Source organism: Melanostigma gelatinosum (genome assembly GCF_949748355.1).
Source record: "Melanostigma gelatinosum genome assembly, chromosome: 3".
Taxonomy (NCBI): domain Eukaryota; kingdom Metazoa; phylum Chordata; class Actinopteri; order Perciformes; family Zoarcidae; genus Melanostigma; species Melanostigma gelatinosum.
This window is the reverse complement of record NC_136636.1, coordinates 14,446,881-14,470,582: the sequence shown is the minus strand read 5'-3', so window position 1 is coordinate 14,470,582 and position 23,702 is coordinate 14,446,881. Positions and strand designations below refer to the sequence as shown.

Sequence of the window (23,702 nt, the reverse complement as noted above, 5' to 3'; positions counted from 1 at the left end):
GAGCCGCTCCGGACGAGGTTACTGCGGGTCTACCTCTACAAATCAGCCGGAGTGACCGGAGAGAAGTGCGCCCGCTGAGAGCATGGCTCCTCTGCAACAAAGGGAAACTCACAGGCGGAAAGTTTAACGGAATAGGGAGCTGCAGAGATTCCCACTCGGAGACCCGGTAGAACACAAACTGAGGAGCGATGCACTTCGTTAAATGGGATTTGTTGTTGATTTTCTGGTGGTGTAAACTGTCGCTCGCGCGTTGTTACACTGTTCACATCAGTGAGGATGTGGGGCCAAGGACGGTGGTGGCCGGCGCAAAATGACCTTTTCATATATCAACTACTCACTCCGTGTTACCATGAAGAGTTAGATGTTATATTGGCACATAATTCTCAGTTCATTAATCATCTTAAAATAATTAAAGATCAGTGAGTCCTGCTACAAGACCGTGTGGGCAGGTACATGATTCAACAGCATGACATCACTAACTGTTGCTTTTTCTTGGCCTGCCATGAATGTGTGCCGTGTGCACAGATGTGTGATGATGCATATTCCTCACCAGCTTCTCTCCACACAGGAGTTGGACTGTGCTGTCTGTCTAACGTTGCTCTTGAACTTAGTGTTTCTGTCTCGCTGGAGAAACCTTTCTGGTCTCTCTCGCTGTTGTTTCTTATTTTGACGTTGTAGGCGCTGATCGTCTCTCTTCTCTTCTTGTCTTCTCTCACACAGGAGTGTTCAGACTCTGGCTGACAAGTCAAAGCAGGAGGCTCTGAAGGTCGACCTGATGGAGGCACTCAAACGCAAACATACCAGCTAGAGTTGCTACTGTTTTTTGTTTCTTTCTTCTGTCTCTCACTCTCTCTGCCTCATCTCCGCCATCTTTTCTCTGTTTCTTTACTTCTCTCCCTACACGCCTGTTTCACTGCTGCACTCTTGTTTGTTTGTGAAAAAACTAAAAGAAAATGCATAGCTTTTTATTTGTTTTTGTTTTTTTTCCGTCTGGTTTTGTTTTCATGCATCTCATCTGCCACGAAGCCGTTCACTCGCGCTCCCTCTGTCTCTCTTCACCCCTCTCTTCTCTCTTCTCTCCCATGTTATGGTTATGATGATAGTATTACCACGTTAATGATAATCTTACAGTGTGAGGGTCATTGTAGTAATAATCCCACATGTTCACAGCTGATGCGTCCTCGGTCAGTTTCAAATGAGTGATTTTTGGCCCAGCTCTTCCTCGTCCTCGAGGAAACGGACACGGTGCTGGAGGTGGCGTAGGCTCGACGGGGCTGTCATTATTATGTACATCAAATTTATTTCAAGCACCTACTTTTGTCTGCGACACCCCCCTGATATATTTGTATAAAATTATTACTGTCGGTGTATAACTTTCATTCTTATGGTTATTGAACGTGTAATCACGAGGGCGGCCTTCGGTTTGTGTTACAATCGTTTTACTCTTTACTCCACTCTGTCCGCATGCATGTGAGCCCGTGTGGGGCTGCAGTCAGTGGAAATGTGGACTTGTCAAACATGGGGGATGGACTGTTATAATCACCGGGTGATTACACCCACAACATCACCCCCCCCCCCCCCCCTACACTGTGTATAACATGACATGCCTCCCCTCTGTTCAGCTTATTCAACTTTTCTCTCTCCTCACCTACTACGTCTTTGTTGGGGGTCACAGTTTGTCATTGTGTCTCAGTGGAAACCTTTGTCTGTTTCCATTTTTGAGGGGAATCTTTTTGTTGTATTTTTGTTTTGTTTTTATTTTGTAAAGCTTATGATTCATATTGTATTAGAGCCTCCAGCAACAATAAAAACAGTAAAAAGCTCCTTATTTGTTTCTTCATTGTTTGAGGTAAGGCACAGAACAGCGAGTGGACAACTTCACAAACTGCATTCCCATTCACTCACCTTGCTAAGTATTTATAAGCGGAATATTACTATGTAATTATTGTTTGTAACCCACTATAAAGTAGCAAAGCCCGGTTGTTGTAATAAGTATTTATAAGATTAGTTATCATTTTTAGGACAATTACTCTTTAAAAGTAACAAAAGTTGACCAATTTTCAAATCATTGAAAACTAATGTAATTGAAAATCATTTCAACATTCTCCTTTTTTCCTTCAGCTGAAAAAAAACTGCGAGGCTGTCAGAGCTCCCAAAAAACGGATCACATTGGCATCTTCAATAGTTTGCGGGTGAGAGTACTTTGATCAGACTGTTGTTGAAACACGTCACGTCACGTAGCAGCAATGTTGGTGTTAAGTTGGTTAGCATGTTCGGTTGTTAACTTTTCATGCTGGTTTTGCCTGCAATGGTTTCAGGTTTGTGATTCATCTCTGGATAGGTGCAATAAGGTGCAATCATTTTCCGGATCAGCAAGGGGAGGAGACTAATATAACTTTGCTAACCATTTATGAATTAAAGAACTTCAAGAAACACTTAAAGCAAAGAACTTTGGGCTACCGTCTTACATGAAAACAAAAATATTGAAGATGTCCAATTTGAACTGATATTAATAAATAAACATTCAAGAATACTCAATTCTGTTACGTTTAAGTGCAACATGAGGTATGTTGATACCCTCGTCCTTTGATCAATATTGAAAGAAAACAGCCAATGTCTGCAGCATCAGAACAGTCTAACACGCTCCGCTCACGTGAGCACACTACTGCTTTATCTCTGTCCACTGACACTGCGTTGATATTCGGGGACTTGTTACTTGAAAAGGAACAGCAGCAAGAAAACTTTATTACACACTATAATGATTAAACTGTAAAAATAAGAAATCGATTAATCCGCGGTTCACAAGTGTGCCGAACCGTGAGGTGTGATCCGAACCGATCACGGATCGATCCGTGATCCGTCACACCACTACCGGTAACGTTATATTGCAGCAGCAAGCTGCCGGTAACGTTACAAGTTTTGAGACAAATGTTTAAAAGTTTAACATTAAATATGAGAGAAAGGTATAATACAGCAATTTAAATGTTTGATATTAGTTTAATTTGACAACTCTTTTGTCAGCCAGCTGTTTTTAAGCAGTAAAAGAAAACTGAACAGAATGAGGCTTTTGATGGCTTCATGTTTGTCTATAACTCTTCCTCTGAGGAGACAAGAAATATTTAACAACTAAAGAAATGAAATGTTTTCAAACGTGCAGCAGGTTTTAACCGAGGCTCTGCTTGTGAATGAGGAAACAAAGTTCACATTCACAGCGCTGCTCCTCTTCCTGGAATGAAGCACAGCTTGATAACCCTCCTCCTTCTTCCTGCTCTCAAACACAGCGGCTCCACCCTGTCCACATATCTCCTTGTTCCCTCCCCTTCAGATCTACAGTTTTAAAGATGGGTGTAACCAACATGGTGGTGCAGCGATAGAGCTGACAGCCTCCATTCACTGAACAAACACATGTTGTTCAGATCAGAAGTCAAAGCAGAGTCACTTCTAGTGAAGCGAAACTCAGACAGTCGTCGTCACTGAGAGGTGAAATGGCGCAGAAAGGAGTTCAGCTGGATCAGGAAATCATCTCTTGTTCCATCTGTCTGGATCTACTGAAGGATCCGGTGACTACTTCCTGTGGACACAGCTACTGCATGAACTGTATTAAAAGCTTCTGGGATGAAGAGGATGTGAAGAAACTCCACAGCTGCCCTCAGTGTAGGCAGACCTTCACACCGAGGCCTCTCCTGCTGAAAAGCACCATGTTAGCAGTTTTAGTGGAGGAGCTGAAGAAGACTGGACTCCAAGCTGCTCCTGCTGATCACTGCTATGCTGGACCTGAAGATGTGTCCTGTGATTTCTGCACTGGAAGGAAACGGAAAGCCATCAAGTCCTGTCTCGTCTGTCTGGCCTCTTATTGTGAGAAACACCTCCAGCCTCATTATGAAGCCCCCGTCTTTGAGAAACACAAGCTGGTGGACCCCTCCAAGAAGCTCCAGGAGAACATCTGCTCTCGTCACGATGAGGTGATGAAGATGTTCTGCCGTACTGATCAGCAGTGTATCTGTTACCTCTGCTCTGTGGATGAACACAAAGGCCACGACACAGTCACAGCTGCAGCAGAAAGGACTGAGAGGCAGAGAGAGCTGGAGGTGAGTCGACTAAACATCCAGCAGAGAATCCAGGACAGAGAGAAAGACGTGAAGCTGCTTCAGCAGGAGGTGGAGGCCGTCAATCGCTCTGCCGACGAAGCGGTGAAGGACAGCGAGAAGATCTTCACCGAGCTGATCCGCCTCATGGAGAAAAGAAGCTCCGATGTGAAGCAGCAGGTCAGATCCCAGCAGAAAAGTGAACTGAGTCGAGTCAAAGAGCTTCAGGAGAAGCTGGAGCAGGAGATCTCTGAGCTGAAGAGGAGAGACGCTGAGCTGAAGCTGCTCTCACACACAGAGGATCACAACCAGTTTCTACACAACTACCCCTCACTGCCACCACTCAGAGAAGCTACAGACTCGTCCGCCATCGACATCCGTCCTCTGAGCTACTTTGAGGACGTGACGGCGGCTGTGTCAGAAGTCAGAGATAAACTACAGGACGTTCTGAGAGAGAAGTGGACAAACGTCTCACTGGCAGTGACTGAAGTGGACGTTTTACTGTCACATTCACAAGCAGAGCCCAAGACCAGAGCTGAGTTCTTAAGATATTCACGTGAAATCACACTGGATCCAAACACAGCAAACACATCGCTGTTATTATCTGAGGGGAACAGAAAAGCAACATCAATGAGTGAACCACAGTCTTATTCTAGTCACCCAGACAGATTCACTGCATGTTATCAGGTCCTGAGTAGAGAGAGTCTGACTGGACGTTGTTACTGGGAGGTGGAGTGGAGAGGAGGAGGAGTTGATGTATCAGTCTCATACAAGAATATCAGCAGAACAGGGAGCTTGAATGAATGTGTGTTTGGAAAGAATGACAAATCTTGGATGTTACAATGTGGCAAAAACGGTTTTACATTTGTGTACAACAAGATCCAAACTCCCGTCTCTGGTCCTCAGTCCTCCAGAGTAGGAGTGTACCTGGATCACAGAGCAGGTATTCTGTCTTTCTACAGCGTCTCTGAAACCATGACTCTCCTCCACAGAGTCCAGACCACATTCACTCAGCCTCTCTATGCTGGACTCGGGTTGTTTGTGTTTTGTTGTGACGACACTGCTGAGTTCTGTAAACTCAAATAGTCAGAAGTGATTGAAGGAACAGCAAATTCATTTTTGTGTTTTAATCCTGAAACTCATTTTGTCTCCATCATTGTCGCTTAATTGCTCATTTTTCTTCAGCTGTCAATCAAAGATTGAGGGCGGTACTTTGACATCTTGTCGTTGTTGTTGTGTAAATGTTTGAGTGTCTTCAGGTGGAGCTCCTTCCTGTGTCTGTTTAGCCACGGAGGCTATCACTGCTCATGATGATCTTTGTTGACCTGAACTGATATTTCTCTTCATGAAAATGTAAAGTGCTCTGAGGTTTAAATGTTTGATAAATATGTGTATTGATGTATTTGTTAGTTGTTGTTTCTCTTCCACTGCATGGCTCTTAAAGAGAGAAATCACCAGAGCTTCTTTATCAAAGAGATTTAGTTCTCAGCACTCTTTGTAAAGATTTCTTAAAGTGAAATTATGTTCATTTTCTACAACAGATTAAATGTTGTTCTTGTTGTTTTCTTAATCGTTGTACAAAAGAGGTACTATGATGTATTATATAACTAATTATTATAATCATAATCAATAAGTAAATCATACATTATTCTCTTTTACATAACTGAGATTCTGGTCAAACAAATAGATTGTGAGGATGAAGTGAACGTGTTCATTGAACAAGAGTCATTGAACAGACTTTACTGATGGGATGTGAACAGACTGAAGGTTTACATGATGAATAAAGTATTTCTTGATTCAAGAATGAACAAAGTATTTTCTTCTTGTCTTATTTACAGGGTTTCATACAAAGCTGATGGAGAAAATGTGAAACTAATATGAGAGTATAACTGAGTCAGTTATACTCAAAGTACAGAGTTCATGTTTAGAGCAGAAGGACATCGTCAGTCAGTCTGTCCTTTAAACTGTCCTCACTAAAACATCTTTGTCACAGAGAAATGAGCAGTTTTATATCACGTGTCGCTTCTTACAACCAACATTTTGTTTGTTTTTAATTCAGTAAAAGCTCAGGTCTCAGAAACATTCAGTGTTTCTTTGTCACTTACCTGTATCATGCTGTCATTCGGTCCTTCACTGGGATGTGTGGTTATTTTATTCCTGCTGAGCCCAACATTGTGATCAGAGTGCGCGCCAGGCAGCATCCTGAGCACCGGTCTACCAGCTGGATCATCACTGGACATATTGAGAAGCGAGTTGAAGAAGAGCCTCATTCATTCATGCAACACAATGTCAACATGGAAATACGAGAGAGACGATGCAAAGCACGAATAATGACTCAAAGTGCGTGACTGCCGTTTGTCCACCAGGTGTCAGTGACGTTCAGCACATCAGCCAAGCTCCAAGTTTCACTCGTCTGTATTCAATCTAAAGGCAGGTATATGTTTTATTCCATATGTGTCTTACTCTGACAGAGTTGACCTTATGATATTTACAGCTCCCGTTTTGAAAATAGAAAAGTGATCTGAAAACAACAGGTGAACTCAAAATAGTATAAATTCGTGGACGAAGTGTAAATTGTCCTTTTTTCGAAGGTTTCTGAACGCTGGTCATCTGGTGAAAGAACAACCTGCCTCATGTTGGGTTAAACCGCTGCCCACCTACCATTCGAGGAATGTCCGCCAGTTAATGAGTAAACCCTTTGTGAGAGGTGGTGGTGGCTGAAGTATACCTGAACATATTGTTACCGATGGAATAATATTGCTTTGGGGTTGTTGTGCGCTACCACAGAGCTCTCTCTTGGCCATTCAAAGTGTTGCATTTTCTTAAAAACTTAAATAAAACCAAAATAATGTAAAGATAACACTGGCAGTACATACAGCTGAATTATTCAAACGTGGCAAGCAATAACATATTTACATACAATATTTACGTCAAGTGAACGATATGAAAGTCTTGTTTTTGTTGTTTTTGGTTCCTGATTGAAGCTTTTAGGAAGTTACCATTTATCAGGGTATCAATTGTCAATTCCTTCGACCCCTAAGAGCTGTTTCTCTCTCTCTCTCTCTCTCACACACAAACACACACACAGGTTTATGATAATGAGGAGCCTTGAGGCGCAGGGGGAGCTGGAGCCATTTTCACCATTCAAGCGCAGTTACGCGGATCGAGTGGAGGTGCTGCTGCTGCTGCTGCTGCTGTTTTGCTGCCGGCGTGAGTGAGTGAGAGCCGCTCCGGACGAGGTTACTGCGGGTCTACCTCTACAAATCAGCCGGAGTGACCGGAGAGAAGTGCGCCCGCTGAGAGCATGGCTCCTCTGCAACAAAGGGAAACTCACAGGCGGAAAGTTTAACGGAATAGGGAGCTGCAGAGATTCCCACTCGGAGACCCGGTAGAACACAAACTGAGGAGCGATGCACTTCGTTAAATGGGATTTGTTGTTGATTTTCTGGTGGTGTAAACTGTCGCTCGCGCGTTGTTACACTGTTCACATCAGTGAGGATGTGGGGCCAAGGACGGTGGTGGCCGGCGCAAAATGACCTTTTCATATATCAACTACTCACTCCGTGTTACCATGAAGAGTTAGATGTTATATTGGCACATAATTCTCAGTTCATTAATCATCTTAAAATAATTAAAGATCAGTGAGTCCTGCTACAAGACCGTGTGGGCAGGTACATGATTCAACAGCATGACATCACTAACTGTTGCTTTTTCTTGGCCTGCCATGAATGTGTGCCGTGTGCACAGATGTGTGATGATGCATATTCCTCACCAGCTTCTCTCCACACAGGAGTTGGACTGTGCTGTGTGTCTAACGTTGCTCTTGAACTTAGTGTTTCTGTCTCGCTGGAGAAACCTTTCCGGTCTCTCTCGCTGCTGTTTCTTATTTTTGACGTTGTAGGCGCTGATCGTCTCTCTTCTCGTCTTGTCTTCTCTCACACAGGAGTGTTCAGACTCTGGCTGACAAGTCAAAGCAGGAGGCTCTGAAGGTCGACCTGATGGAGGCACTCAAACGCAAACATACCAGCTAGAGTTGCTACTGTTTTTTGTTTCTTTCTTCTGTCTCTCACTCTCTCTGCCTCATCTCCGCCATCTTTTCTCTGTTTCTTTACTTCTCTCCCTCCACGCCTGTTTCACTGCTGCACTCTTGTTTGTTTGTGAAAAAACTAAAAGAAAATGCATAGCTTTTTATTTGTTTTTGTTTTTTTTTCCATCTGGTTTTGTTTTCATGCATCTCATCTGCCATGAAGCCGTTCACTCGCGCTCCCTCTGTCTCTCTTCACCCCTCTCTTCTCTCTTCTCTCCCATGTTATGGATATGATGATAGTATTACCACCTTAATGATAATCTTACAGTGTGAGGGTCATTGTAGTAATAATCCCACATGTTCACAGCTGATGTGTCCTCGGTCAGTTTCAAATGAGTGATTTTTGGCCCAGCTCTTCCTCATCCTCGAGGAAACGGACACGGTGCTGGAGGTGGCGTAAGGCAAGGCAAGGCAAGGCAAGGCAAGGCAAGTTTATTTGTATAGCACATTTCAACAACAAGGTAATTCAAAGTGCTTCACATAAAACCATTAAAAGCATCAAAACATAAGGCAAAAGAAAAGGAGATTTAAAAACAATTAAAGAAACAGTGTAAGAAATCAAATTCAGTCATAAAAAGTAGAGGAGATTTAAAACATACATTGAAACAATAATTGAAGTAGCCAAGGCCTCTGCTCTGGACCTGTCCTCTGCTACTTTCTTTTAAACTTCGCCCGTTATCAACGATTCATCGGTTAACTCAAGATTTGCGCTCTCGTACAGAAACTCCGTCGAGGATACTCTAAGCAGAGATATCATGTTTTTTCACTGGACGCTACCCACAATCCTGGTGTCCGGAGACTTGATGTCTTGATAAGGTAATTTTCACATGTCTCCCTGAGACATTACGCTGCACGCAATCAACCATACACTGCCGCAATTCTGCAATTACTCGCACACAAACCACGTCAGGAAAAGATCTCTGCCGATCTGCGTTTTATAGTGTACGCCTTGCACGAACTCGGTCCCGGAGGAAATGGCGATATATTGTGCAGTCCTTTTAAAACCATTAAAAGCATCAAAACATAAGGCGAAAAGGAGATTTAACAGCAATTAAGAACAGTGTAAGAAATAAAATGCAATAGTAAAATGCAGAAATGCAGGAAATTGATTAATATATTAATTGAATGTGGTTCAATTAAAGGCAGCAGCAAACAGAAAAGTCTTCAATCTTGATTTAAATGAGCTGAGGGTCTCAGCAGACCTGCAGCTTTCTGGGACTTTGTTCCAGATATGTGGAGCAGCAAAACTGAACGCTGCTTCTCCATGTTTAGTTCTAACTCTGGGAACAGATAGTAGACCGGTCCCAGACGACCTGAGGGGTCGGGATGGTTCGTAAGGCAGCAGCAGATCAGAGATGTATTTTGGCCCTAAACCATTCAGTGCTTTGTAAACCAACAGTAGGATTTTAAAGTCAATTCTTTGTTGGACAGGAAGCCAGTGCAAAGACATCAGAACTGGGGTGATATGATCCACCCTCCTGGTCTTAGTGAGGACTCGAGCTGCAGCGTTCTGAATCAGCTGCAGCTTTCTGACGGACTTTTTACAGAGACCTGTAAACACACCGTTACAGTAGTCCAGTCTGCTGAAGATAAATGCGTGGACAAGTTTTTCCAAATCCTGTTGAGACATAAGTCCTCTAATCCTTGATATATTCTTCAGGTGATAGTAGGCTGATTTTGTAATTGTCTTGATATGGCTGTTCAGGTTGAGGTCTGAATCCATAACTACACCTAGATTTCTGGCTTGGTTTGTGGGTTTTAACATCAGTGACTGAAGCTGAGCGGTGATTTTCAATTGTTCGTCCTTGGTACCAAAAACAATTACTTCTGTTTTATCTTTGTTTAATTGAAGAAAATTCTGGCACATCCAGATGTTTATTTGTTCAATGCAGTTACCCAGCCCTTGTATGGGATTATAGTCCCCTGGTGACATCGTTATGTAGATTTGTGTGTCGTCTGCATAGTTATGATAACACACTTTGTTGCGTTCCATAATCTGAGCTAGTGGAAGCATGTAGATGTTGAACAGAAGAGGCCCCAGTATTGAACCTTGGGGAACACCACATGTCATTTTAGTCAGCTCTGATGTGTAATCAGCTACAGACACAAAGTATTCTCTGTCCTTCAAGTAGGATTCAAACCAGTTAAGTGCTGTGCCAGAGAGTCCCACCCAGATGTTTAGTCTTTCTAGGAGTATGGCATGGTCGACCGTGTCGAATGCAGCACTGAGATCCAGTAACACTAAGACTGAACTTCTGCCATTGTCTATGTTTAAGTGGATGTCGTTGAAAACCTTAACAAGAGCAGTTTCAGTGCTGTGGTGCTGTCGAAAGCCTGACTGGAAAACATCAAAGCAGTTATTTACGGCCAAGAAGTTGGTCAGCTGTTGGAAAACCGCTTTTTCAATTATTTTACTTAAAAATGGGAGGTTTGATATTGGCCTATAATTTTTCATCGTTGCGGAGTCTAAACTAGCCTTCTTTAGGAGCGGTTTAATAACTGCTGTTTTTAGGGCTTGTGGGAAGACACCTGAGAGAAGGGATGTGTTTACAATATGTAAGAGATCAGTGGTCATGCAGTTTGAAATATTTTTGAAAAAGTGTGTTGGTAGAATATCCAAGCAGCAGGAGGATGACTTCAGATGTTGTATAATGTCTTCTAGGCTTCTACGGTCGATTGAGTGAAATTGTGTCATGATATTTGAATGGATGTTATTCAGAGATCGGGACAACACATATCCTGTGGTTGGTGTGGAGGCACTGACTGCTTGTCTAATTTTCTGAATTTTGTCAGTAAAAAAGGAGGCAAATTGATTGCATGCCCAGGTGGATTGGAGCTCAGCAGCTACCGACACTGGAGGGTTTGTTAGCCTGTCGACGGTTGCAAATAGGGCGCGTGTATTGTTCTTGTTTTTGGTTATGATGTCAGAGAAGAATGACTGCCTTGCATTTCTAAGTTCCAAATTATAATTGCGAAGTCTCTCTTTATAGATGTCACAGTGAACCTGGAGATTAGTTTTTCGCCACCTGCGCTCAGCTTTCCGACACTCTCGTTTCTCTATTTTGACCAGCGTAGCATTTCTCCAAGGAGATCTTTGCTTACCCGAGACAACCTTCACTTTAGTGGGTGCAATGGCATCAATAATATTTTTAACTTTAAAATTGAAGCCATCTACAAGCTCATTGACTGAGAGGCAAGAGAGGGCTGGTGTGGAGGAGAACTTCTGAATAAATAGTTCACTGGTGTTTTCAGAGATGTAACGCTTTGTCACAACCTTGGTTTGGACATTTGTGTGCAAGGAGATTGCACTCTCAAAGAAAACACAGAAATGATCAGAGAGTGCAACATCAGTCACAGCAACCTTGGAAATGTTTACACCTTTGGTGATGATTAGGTCCAGAGTGTGCCCCTTGTTGTGGGTGGGTCCTGTCACATGCTGAGTCAGATCATAGTTATCAAGGACACCACATAGTTCTATATAATCTCTGTCCTGGGGATTATCAACATGGATATTGAAATCACCAACAATAACAACACAGTCAAAATCAATACAGATTACAGACAGCAGTTCAGTAAACTCATCAAAGAAGGTTGCACAGTATTTAGGTGGTCTGTAAATGTTTAGGAATAGAGATTGAGTGGAATTCAGAGCCACATATTCAAAAGAACCAAAATGACCAAAGGACATCTGCTTGCATTGAAGAGAATCATTAAATAAAATAGCAACTCCACCTCCTTTCTTATGCGCTCTTGTTTCGCTCATGAAACTGAAGTTGGGAGGTGTTGATTCAATAAGAACAGCTGCACTGTTATCTTGATTTAACCAAGTTTCAGTTAAAAACAAAATGTCCAGTTTGTGCCCAACAATAAAATCATTGATTAAAAATGTTTTTCCTGACAGAGACCTGACATTTAATAAAGCTAAGTTTAATGTGGTTAAAGCTTTCTTTGCCCAATTTATTTGGACAGGCTGACGAGGAATGTATGCTAAGTTTGATAAGTTAGCATGTTTACTATTGTTTCTTCGCAGCCTCACCTTTCTTTTTCTATAAACTTGCAGGACAGGAATTGAAGCGGCTAGCTGCATACAGGGCCCCGACTTTTCCTGGAGAGAGTCATTGGTGTCATTAGCCTTGTAGCCTGGACCCAGAAGATATCAATTATTTCCGTTATCATGTAGGGGAGACAGAAGATGGTTGTGGAACCGTCGAGGAGTGTGTTTGGTCCCAGCAATGACCAGCTCTTTCATGTGGTCAGTGAACTCCAGGTGGGGGGAGGATGGGGAGAGTGTGAGAGAGGAAAGGGACCTGGATGGAATTTGGGGGGTGGAAGTAGGTGCTGGGGAGGGAGGTAACGACTCCTCGTCTGGGAAGGGTGTAGGCTCGACGGGGCTGTCATTATTATGTACATCAAATTTATTTCAAGCACCTACTTTTGTCTGCGTCACCCCCCTGATATATTTGTATAAAATTATTACTGTCGGTGTATAACTTTCATTCTTATGGTTATTAAACGTGTAACCACGAGGGCGGCCTTCGGTTTGTGTTACAATCGTTTTACTCTTTACTCCACTCTGTCCGCATGCATGTGAGCCCGTGTGGGGCTGCAGTCAGTGGAAATGTGGACTTGTCAAACATGGGGGATGGACTGTTATAATCACCGGGTGATTACACCCACAACATCAACCCCCCCCCCCCCCTACACTGTGTATAACATGACATGCCTCCCCTCTGTTCAGCTTATTCAACTTTTCTCTCTCCTCACCTACTACGTCTTTGTTGGGGGTCACAGTTTGTCATTGTGTCTCAGTGGAAACCTTTGTCTGTTTCCATTTTTGAGGGGAATCTTTTTGTTGTATTTTTGTTTTGTTTTTATTTTGTAAAGCTTATGATTCATATTGTATTAGAGCCTCCAGCAACAATAAAAACAGTAAAAAGCTCCTTATTTGTTTCTTCATTGTTTGAGGTAAGGCACAGAACAGCGAGTGGACAACTTCACAAACTGCATTCCCATTCACTCACCTTGCTAAGTATTTATAAGCGGAATATTACTATGTAATTATTGTTTGTAACCCACTATAAAGTAGCAAAGCCCAGTTCTTGTAATCAGTATTTATAAGATTAGTTATAATTTTTAGGACAATTACTCTTTAAAAGTAACAAAAAAGTTGACCAATTTTCAAATCATTGAAAACTAATGTAATTGAAAATCATTTCAACATTCTCCTTTCTCCTGCGAGGCTATCAGAGCTCCCAAAAAACGGATCACATTGGCATCTTCAATAGTTTGCGGGTGAGAGTACTTTGATCAGACTGTTGTTGAAACACGTCACGTCACGTAGCAGCAATGTTGGTGTTAAGTTGGTTTGCATGTTCGGTTGATAACTTTTCATGCTGGTTTTGCCTGCAATGGTTTCATGTTTGTGATTCATCTCTGGATAGGTGCAATAAGGTGCAATCATTTTCCGGATCAGCAAGGGGAGGAGACTAATATAACTTTGCTTTCCATTTATTAATTAAAGAACTTCAAGAAACACTTAAAGCAAAGAACTTTGGGCTACAGTCTTACATGAAAACAAAAATATTGAAGATGTCCAATTTGAACTGACATTAATAAATAAAAAACATTCAAGAATACTCAATTCTGTTACGTTTAAGTGCAACATGAGGTATGTTGATACCCTCGTCCTTTGATCAATATTGAAATAAAACAGCCAATGTCTGCAGCATCAGAACAGTCTAACACGCTCCGCTCACGTGAGCACACGACTGCTTTATCTCTGTCCACTGACACTGCGTTGATATTCGGGGACTTGTTACTTGAAAAGGAACAGCGGCAAGAAAACTTTATTACACACTATAATGATTAAACTGTAAAAATAAGAAATCGATTAATCCGCGGTTCACAAGTGTGCCGAACCGTGAGGTGTGATCCGAACCGATCACGGATCGATCCGTGATCCGTCACACCACTACCGGTAACATTATATTGCAGCAGCAAGCTGCCGGTAACGTTACAAGTTTTGAGACAAATGTTTAAAAGTTTAACATTAAATATGAGAGAAAGGTATAATACAGCAATTTAAATGTTTGATATTAGTTTAATTTGACAACTCTTTTGTCAGCCAGCTGTTTTTAAGCAGTAAAAGAAAACTGAACAGAATGAGGCTTTTGATGGCTTCATGTTTGTCTATAACTCTTCCTCTGAGGAGACAAGAAATATTTAACAACTAAAGAAATGAAATGTTTTCAAACGTGCAGCAGGTTTTAACCGAGGCTCTGTTTGTGAATGAGGAAACAAAGTTCACATTCACAGCGCTGCTCCTCTTCCTGGAATGAAGCACAGCTTGATAACCCTCCTTCTTCCTCCTGCTCTCAAACACAGCCGGCTCCACCCTGTCCACATATCTCCTTGTTCCCTCCCCTTCAGATCTACAGTTTTAAAGATGGGTGTAACCAACATGGTGGTGCAGCGATAGAGCCGACAGCCTCCATTCACTGAACAAACACATGTTGTTCAGATCAGAAGTCAAAGCAGAGTCACTTCTAGTGAAGCGAAACTCAGACAGTCGTCACTGAGAGGTGAAATGGCGCAGAAAGGAGTTCAGCTGGATCGGGAAATCATCTCTTGTTCCATCTGTCTGGATCTACTGAAGGATCCGGTGACTACTCCCTGTGGACACAGCTACTGCATGAACTGTATTAAAAGCTTCTGGGATGAAGAGGATGTGAAGAATCTCCACAGCTGCCCTCAGTGTAGGCAGACCTTCACACCGAGGCCTCTCCTGCTGAAAAACACCATGTTAGCAGTTTTAGTGGAGGAGCTGAAGAAGACTGGACTCCAAGCTGCTCCTGCTGATCACTGCTATGCTGGACCTGAAGATGTGTCCTGTGATTTCTGCACTGGAAGGAAACGGAAAGCCATCAAGTCCTGTCTCGTCTCTCTGGCCTCTTATTGTGAGAAACACCTCCAGCCTCATTATGAAGCCCCCGTCTTTGAGAAACACAAGCTGGTGGACCCCTCCAAGAAGCTCCAGGAGAACATCTGCTCTCGTCACGATGAGGTGATGAAGGTGTTCTGCCGTACTGATCAGCAGTGTATTTGTTATCTCTGCTTAATGGATGAACACAAAGGCCACGACACAGTCACAGCTGCAGCAGAAAGGACTGAGAGGCAGAGAGAGCTGGAGGTGAGTCGACTAAACATCCAGCAGAGAATCCAGGACAGAGAGAAAGACGTGAAGCTGCTTCAGCAGGAGGTGGAGGCCGTCAATCGCTCTGCCGACGAAGCGGTGAAGGACAGCGAGAAGATCTTCACCGAGCTGATCCGTCTCATGGAGAAAAGAAGCTCCGATGTGAAGCAGCAGGTCAGATCCCAGCAGAAAAGTGAAGTGAGTCGAGTCAAAGAGCTTCAGGAGAAGCTGGAGCAGGAGATCTCTGAGCTGAAGAGGAGAGACGCTGAGCTGAAGCTGCTCTCACACACAGAGGATCACAACCAGTTTCTACACAACTACCCCTCACTGCCACCACTCAGAGAAGCTACAGACTCGTCCGCCATCGACATCCGTCCTCTGAGCTACTTTGAGGACGTGATGGCGGCTGTGTCAGAAGTCAGAGATAAACTACAGGACGTTCTGAGAGAGAAGAGGACAAACGTCTCACTGGCAGTGACTGAAGTGGACGTTTCACTGTCACATTCACGAGCAGAGCCCAAGACCAGAGCTGAGTTCTTAAGATATTCAAGTGAAATCACACTGGATCCAAACACAGCAAACACATGGCTGTTATTATCTGAGGGGAACAGAAAAGCAACAGTTATGAGTAAACCACAGTCTTATTCTAGTCACCCAGACAGATTCACTTCATGTCCTCAGGTCCTGAGTAGAGAGAGTCTGACTGGACGATGTTACTGGGAGGTGGAGTGGAGAGGAAGAGGAGGAGTTTATGTAGCAGTCGCATACAAGAATATCAGCAGAACAGGGAGCTCTGATGAATGTAAATTTGGAAAGAATGACAAATCTTGGATGTTACAATGTGTCAAAAACAGTTTCACATTTTGGTACAACAACATCCAAACTCTTGTCTCTGGTCCTCAGTCCTCCAGAGTAGCAGTGTACCTGGATCACAGAGCAGGTATTCTGTCTTTCTACAGCGTCTCTGAAACCATGACTCTCCTCCACAGAGTCCAGACCACATTCACTCAGCCTCTCTATGCTGGACTCCGGATTTATTATCATGGAGCCACTGCTGAGTTCTGTAAACTCAAATAGTCAGAAGTGATTGAAGGAACAGCAAATTCATTTTTGTGTTTTAATCCTGAAACTCATTTTGTCTCCATCATTGTCGCTTAATTGCTCATTTTTCTTCAGCTGTCAATCAAAGATTGAGGGCGGTACTTTGACATCTTCTCGTTGTTGTTGTGTAAATGTTTGAGTGTCTTCAGGTGGAGCTCCTTCCTGTGTCTGTTTAGCCACGGAGGCTATCACTGCTCATGATGATCTTTGTTGACCTGAACTGATATTTCTCTTCATGAAAATGTAAACTGCTCTGAGGTTTAAATGTTTGATAAATATGCGTATTGATGTATTTGTTAGTTGTTGTTTCTCTTCCACTGCATGGCTCTTAAAGAGAGAAATCACCAGAGCTTCTTTATCAAAGAGATTTAGTTCTCAGCACTCTTTGTAAAGATTTGTTAAAGTGAAATTGTGTTCATTTTCTACAACAGATTAAATGTTGTTCTTGTTGTTTTCTTAATCGTTGTACAAAAGAGGTACTATGATGTATTATATAACTAATTATTATAATCATAATCAACAAGTAAATCATACATTATTCTCTTTTACATAACTGAGATTCTGGTCAAACAAATAGATTGTGAGGATGAAGTGAACGTGTTCATTGAACAAGAGTCATTGAACAGACTTTACTGATGGGATGTGAACAGACTGAAGGTTTACATGATGAATAAAGTATTTCTTGATTCAAGAATGAACAAAGTATTTTCTTCTCGTCTTATTTACAGGGTTTCATACAAAGCTGATGGAGAAAATGTGAAACTAATATGAGAGTATAACTGAGTCAGTTATACTCAAAGTACAGAGTTCATGTTTAGAGCAGAAGGACATCGTCAGTCAGTCTCTGTCCTTTAAACTGTCCTCACTAAAACATCTTTGTCACAGAGAAATGAGCAGAGTTTTATATCACGTGTCGCTTCTTACAACCAACATTTTGTTTTTTTTAATTCAGTAAAAGCTCAGGTCTCAGAAACATTCAGTGTTTCTTTGTCACTTACCTGTATCATGCTGTCATTCGGTCCTTCACTGGGATGTGTGGTTATTTTATTCCTGCTGAGCCCAACATTGTGATCAGAGTGCGCTCCAGGCAGCATCCTGAGCACCGGTCTACCAGCTGGATCATCACTGGACATATTGAGAAGCGAGTTGAAGAAGAGCCTCATTCATTCATGCAACACAATGTCAACATGGAAATACGAGAGAGACGACGAAAAGCACGAATCATGACTCAAAGTGCGTGACTGCCGTTTGTCCACCAGGTGTCAGTGACGTTCAGCACATCAGCCAAGCTCCAAGTGTCACTCGTCTGTATTCAATCTAAAGGCAGGTATATGTTTTATTCCATATGTGTCTTACTCTGACAGAGTTGACCTTATGATATTTACAGCTCCCGTTTTGAAAATAGAAAAGTGATCTGAAAACAACAGGTGAACTCAAAATAGTAGAAATTCGTGGACGAAGTGTAAATTGTCCTTTTTCCGAAGGTTTCTGAACGCTGGTCATCTGGTGAAAGAACAACCTGCCTCATGTTGGGTTAAACCGCTACCCACCTACCATTCGAGGAATGTCCGCCAGTTAATGAGTAAACCCTTTGTGAGAGGTGGTGGTGGCTGAAGTATACCTGAACATATTGTTACCGATGGAATAATATTGCTTTGGGGTTGTTGTGCGCTACCACAGAGCTCTCTCTTGGCCATTCAAAGTGTTGCATTTTCTTAAAAACTTAAATAAAACCAAAATAATGTAAAGATAACACTGGCAGTACATACAGCTGAATTATTCAAACGTGGCAAGCAATAACATATTTACATACAATATTTACGTCAAGTGAACGATATGAAAGTCTTGTTTTTGTTGTTTTTGGTTCCTGATTGAAGCTTTTAGGAAGTTACCATTTATCAGGGTATCAATTGTCAATTCCTTCGACCCCTAAGAGCTGTTTCTCTCCCTCTCGCTCTCACACACAAACACACACACAGGTTTATGATAATGAGGAGCCTTGAGGCGCAGGGGGAGCTGGAGCCATTTTCACCATTCAAGCGCAGTTACGCGGATCGAGTGGAGGTGCTGCTGCTGCTGCTGCTGCTGCTGCTGTTTTGCTGCCGGCGTGAGTGAGTGAGAGCCGCTCCGGACGAGGTTACTGCGGGTCCACCTCTACAAATCAGCCGGAGTGACCGGAGAGAAGTGCGCCCGCTGAGAGCATGGCTCCTCTGCAACAAAGGGAAACTCACAGGCGGAAAGTTTAACGGAATAGGGAGCTGCAGAGATTCCCACTCGGAGACCCGGTAGAACACAAACTGAGGAGCGATGCACTTCGTTAAATGGGATTTGTTGTTGATTTTCTGGTGGTGTAAACTGTCGCTCGCGCGTTGTTACACTGTTCACATCAGTGAGGATGTGGGGCCAAGGACGGTGGTGGCCGGCGCGGAGCGGGGCGCACGGTGCGCTTTGGACCAGGTACTCGCTCCCAAATTCACGGAACGCTTTCTGGGGACAGACGCAGCGGCGGACATTGTGTTTGTTTCGGACTCGGTAAAGTGCGCCTCGCTGCGCTCCAACCCCTTCACCGTGTACACCGTGGCTGACTGCACGGACTCCGGCTACAGGCATCTCCTCACCAGCCAGTACGACGTGCATGTTCACGGTAGGAACTGTTCAAACAAGCGTAAAAGAAAACCTCAGTGGGACATGGAGGTGCTCAGTTTGTTGAGCACCCACAGCCACCAACGCGCAGAGTGCCACCAAGCAGGCTCTGCTTTATTTGCAGTGGGGGGTCTGCTACCCGGAGCCCCGATCCGCTGCAAAGTCACCAACAGTCGGGACTTTTACTTCTCTGAGGGGGACTTGTTTGTGTCCCAGACGCTGTGCTGGAGGCAGGACACACTCGTGGAGCTGGACCTGCTCTGTGATGTGCTCACAGGAGAGGGACTGAGCGCTAAAGTCAACCCCATCTCTGTCCACTGGCGTGTGGGGCAGGGCCCCTTCAGGCAGGGCCACTTAGGGAAGCTGTTGGAAAAGGCAGCTCGGTCTGATTCAGGGATTGTGAGCAGGAGGAGGAGAAGTGTCAACAGCAGCCCTCAGTTTCAACCTCCTATGTACCAAGTGTCTGTGGCAGAGAATAAGCCTGCTGGGACTTCAGTTGTTGTTTTGAAAGCAGTAGATGTGGATGAGGGGGAGGCGGGAAGGCTGGAGTATTTTATAGAAGCTCTCTTTGATAGCCGCTCCAACAATCTCTTTGCTGTGGACCCGGCCAACGGTGCAGTGTTCACAGTGGAGGTGCTGGACCGGGAGACGAAAGACACCCACGTGTTCCGTGTGACCGCAGTCGACCACGGCACGCCCTGTCGCACGGCCATGGCCACCCTCACTATCACAGTCAGAGACACCAATGACCATGACCCCGTGTTTGAGCAGCAGGACTACAAGGAAAGCATCAGGGAGAATCTAGAAATAAGCTATGAGGTGTTAACTGTGAGGGCCACGGATGGGGACGCACCTGTTAATGGTAACATCCTTTACCACATCATCAACAGCAACGGGTCCAATGATGTGTTTGAGATTGATTCGAGGTCCGGTGTAATCCGCACTAAAGGCCTGGTAGACAGAGAGGAGGTGGAAGCCTATATGCTGCTCGTTGAGGCAAATGACCAAGGCCGTGACCCCGGGCCCCGCAGCGCCACAGCTGCTGTTAACATTGTGGTTGAGGATGACAACGATAATGCTCCCCAGTTCAGTGAGAAACGCTATGTGGTCCGGGTGCCAGAGGACATGAGCCCTAACACAGAGATCCTGCAGGTCACCGCCACAGACCGGGACAGAGGGAGCAACGCCGCCGTTCACTTCAGCATCATGAGCGGAAACACCCGGGGACAGTTTTATATTGATGCTCAGACAGGTAACATCGACCTGGTGAGTCACCTGGATTACGAGGCGAACAAAGAATACACTCTAAGAATCCGGGCTCAGGATGGGGGACGCCCCCCGCTCTCCAACATCAGCGGCCTGGTTACGGTGCAGGTGCTGGATGTCAATGACAACGCCCCCATTTTTGTCAGCACTCCATTCCAGGCCACCGTGCTGGAGAACGTGCCGCTGGGCTACTCCATCATCCACATCCAAGCCGTGGATGCAGACTCTGGCGACAATTCCAGGCTGGAGTATCACCTCACTCAAACCACCCCGAACTTCCCCTTCTCCATCAACAACAGCACGGGGTGGATTGTAGTGGCAGCCGAGCTGGACAGGGAGAGTGTCGATTTTTACAACTTTGGAGTGGAGGCCCGAGATCACGGCTACCCTGTCATGTCCTCCTCTGCCAGCATCAGCATGACCATTCTAGACGTCAACGACAACAACCCGGAGTTCACTCAGAAGGCATATTACATGCGGCTTAATGAGGATGCAACCGTGGGGACCAGCGTGGTGACAGTGTCAGCTGTGGACCAGGACATCAACAGTGTGGTGACCTATCAGATATCCAGCGGAAACACCCGCAACAGATTCTCCATCACGAGTCAGAGTGGAGGGGGGCTCATCACGCTGGCGCTGCCTCTAGACTACAAACTAGAACGGCAGTTTGCCCTGACTGTCACTGCGAGTGACGGCACGCGCCTTGACGCCGCTAAAGTCTTTGTCAACGTCACTGACGCCAACACACACCGACCTGTGTTTCAGAGCTCACATTACACCGTCAACATCAACGAGGACAGGCCTGTCGGCACCACTGCTGTGTTAATAAGTGCCACGGATGAAGATACAGGCGAGAACGCACGCATCACCTACTACATGGATGACAGCATGCCTCAGTTTGACATCGACTCCGACACGGGAGCTGTCACCACACAGATGGAGCTGGACTATGAGGACCAGGTCTCCTATACGGTAGCCATCACTGCTCGAGATAACGGCATCCCACAGAAGTCCGACACCACCTACCTGGAGATACTGGTGAACGACGTCAACGACAACTCGCCCCGCTTCCTCAGAGACCGCTATGTGGGCTCCGTCATGGAGGATGTGCCGGTGTTCACCAGCGTGGTCCAGGTCTCTGCCACTGATAGAGACTCTGGGCTCAATGGCCGCGTCTTCTACACCTTCCAGGGGGGTGAGGATGGCGAAGGAGATTTCATAATTGAATCCACCTCTGGCATTGTCCGCACACTGCGCAGATTAGACAGAGAGAACGTGCCCGTTTACAGCCTGCAGGCGTTTGCGGTAGATAAAGGTGTTCCTGCTCTGAAAACAGCCGTTAACATCCAAGTCACAATCCTAGATGTGAATGACAACCCCCCCGTGTTTGAGAAAGACGAGTTTGACATCATGGTGGAGGAGAACAGCCCCATAGGCGTTGTGGTTGCACACGTATTAGCCACAGATCCAGACGAAGGCAGCAATGCACAGATTATGTACCAGATAGTGGAGGGAAACATCCCAGAGGTGTTCCAGCTGGACATCTTCTCTGGAGAACTGACTGCATTGATAGACCTGGATTATGAGACAATATCTGAGTATATAATTGTGGTCCAGGCCACCTCTGCGCCTCTGGTCAGCCGCGCCACAGTCCACATCAAACTTGTCGACAAGAACGACAACGTTCCCGTGCTGAAAAACTTCCAGATCATCTTCAACAACTACGTGACGGACAAATTGAGCAGCTTCCCCACCGGAGTGATCGGACGCATCCCCGCACACGACCCCGACGTCTCGGACCAGCTCCACTACAGCTTCGAGCAGGGAAACGAGCTGAACTTGGTCCTCCTGAACCAAAGCACGGGAGAGATCCAGCTGAGCCCGGCCCTGGATAACAACCGGCCCCTGGAGGCCTCCATGAGGATCTCAGTGTCAGGTGAGACTGTTAGAGAACTCTTTGTTGTTGCTCCACCCAGTGAGAGGAGAAGGTGTGTTCCTACTCTATTGCCATTAACATGTCCTGTCTCCTCATTTACATTTACCGCTTCACTTTACTGGATAATGGAAGTGATTGCGACTTAACTATGTCTTTCTTGGCTTCAGTGTTCCCGATTGATTTCCCTATAATAGAAATATTCATGAAGGAGGATTCATTTTCACTGCAGGATATTTGTAAGCCACTCACCCCCGTCCAAAAAATCACTCAGAGCACCAAGTCACAACGATATATTTCAGCATTCAAAGCCTGTTAGGTAAGTAGTTAAATTTGGTTAATGTGTGTGTGTGTGTGTGTGTGTCTGGGGGGGGGGGGGGGGGGGGGTTCTCTGTAATTTCTTGGACCTCTCATTGAGGAGCTTAAACAAGCCTAATTTAGCTCTGTCTATTGAATAGATGTAAATAGCTGTCTGAGCACGTCTTTATCTTGTGGCATCCACACTACACTGGGCAGACTGATGCTGGTGCTTCATAATTGCCCATCATAACCCCCCCCCCCCTCCCCCCCCACACACACACACACACACACACACACACACACACAGAAGACCTAATTCAATTATGTTCTATTTCTATCACTTGCTTTGAGTCAAAATGAGCAGTTGATGTTCTTTACGTGTTGTTTGGCTGGCTTGTTTTTTTCTCGTGCTAATCTGACAGAGAGAGCATTTTTATCGCTGTCAGGGTTCCCGGCTCAAATGTGTTGCGGCTGAGGATTCTGGTCTGACGGTGTATTTCGAGATAACAAGAGTTGGTTACGATTTAAATCACCGTTTGGTCCACTGTTTTGGGTGATGAAGATCCAGAACAGTTGCTGGTGTTGTCTCTCCCAACCTGCATGTCTTAAACCGCCTGCGTTCCTTGAAACTTTTAATTTGACATGCCAGCGCAAATTACAGAGTTTGATTTGCCCTAAAAATGTGACTGAACTTGAATTACAGCCACTGAGACAGTGGCCGGGTTGTTTTAACCCTCCGTTGGAGCTTATTTGACGCAGTGTGAACCGCTGTAAATCTGCCTTCTCTTTGACCTTGGCACAGTCTGAGAGAGAGGGAAATGGAACCAGGGGACATTATTAAGAGCTCGGTTTAAGATGAAATCTGGTAAGAAAGGTGAGGATTAAGGCTGGTAGGAAGATTTCACTGAAAGAGTGGAAATGTTTTCGTATTGGTTGATGAGTTGACACTGAGTAGCAGATACTGTATGGATTGAGTGAGTAGTCGTTTTAATGGATTGGAGCTGAGCTTTGCCTCCCTGGAGAACAACAGTGGGCTGTCGATTCAGGGGCTACAGCTCATACCAGGCCGTGGTTGGGGGCAACAGCTGTGACTCC

The 23,702-nt window shown here is 44.7% G+C and overlaps 3 protein-coding genes across 3 annotated transcripts in view; all 3 read left to right on the top strand.

Annotated features, from left to right (window-relative positions):
* The first annotated feature begins 3,470 nt into the window (after positions 1-3,470).
* Positions 3,471-5,327, top strand: LOC306775329 (tripartite motif-containing protein 16-like). The gene has a single exon (XM_079265672.1). The coding sequence runs from the start codon at positions 3,486-3,488 to the stop codon at positions 5,169-5,171; it is 1,686 nt and encodes a 561-aa protein (XP_079121798.1). The 5' UTR covers positions 3,471-3,485; the 3' UTR covers positions 5,172-5,327.
* A 9,419-nt stretch (positions 5,328-14,746) lies between these two features.
* Positions 14,747-16,806, top strand: LOC306775334 (E3 ubiquitin/ISG15 ligase TRIM25-like). The gene has a single exon (XM_079265677.1). It carries the CDS (start codon positions 14,759-14,761, stop codon positions 16,439-16,441), a length of 1,683 nt encoding a protein of 560 aa, XP_079121803.1. The 5' UTR covers positions 14,747-14,758; the 3' UTR covers positions 16,442-16,806.
* Positions 16,807-18,772: 1,966 nt separating this feature from the next.
* The window catches only part of celsr2 (cadherin, EGF LAG seven-pass G-type receptor 2), a gene marked incomplete at its 5' end in the record, with an annotated part of 57,747 nt that continues 52,817 nt past the window's right edge, over positions 18,773-23,702 (top strand). The window contains one exon of the mRNA XM_079265661.1: positions 18,773-22,310. Within this exon, the coding sequence (XP_079121787.1) occupies positions 18,773-22,310 (3,538 nt within the window). The remainder of the gene's footprint in view (positions 22,311-23,702) is intronic.

What these genes read in the sequence shown, in the direction of transcription:
- LOC306775334 (XM_079265677.1), top strand. Translation starts at nt 14,759, where the DNA reads ATGGCGCAGAAAGGAGTTCAGCTGGATCGGGAAATCATCTCTTGTTCC.
- LOC306775329 (XM_079265672.1), top strand. Translation starts at nt 3,486, where the DNA reads ATGGCGCAGAAAGGAGTTCAGCTGGATCAGGAAATCATCTCTTGTTCC.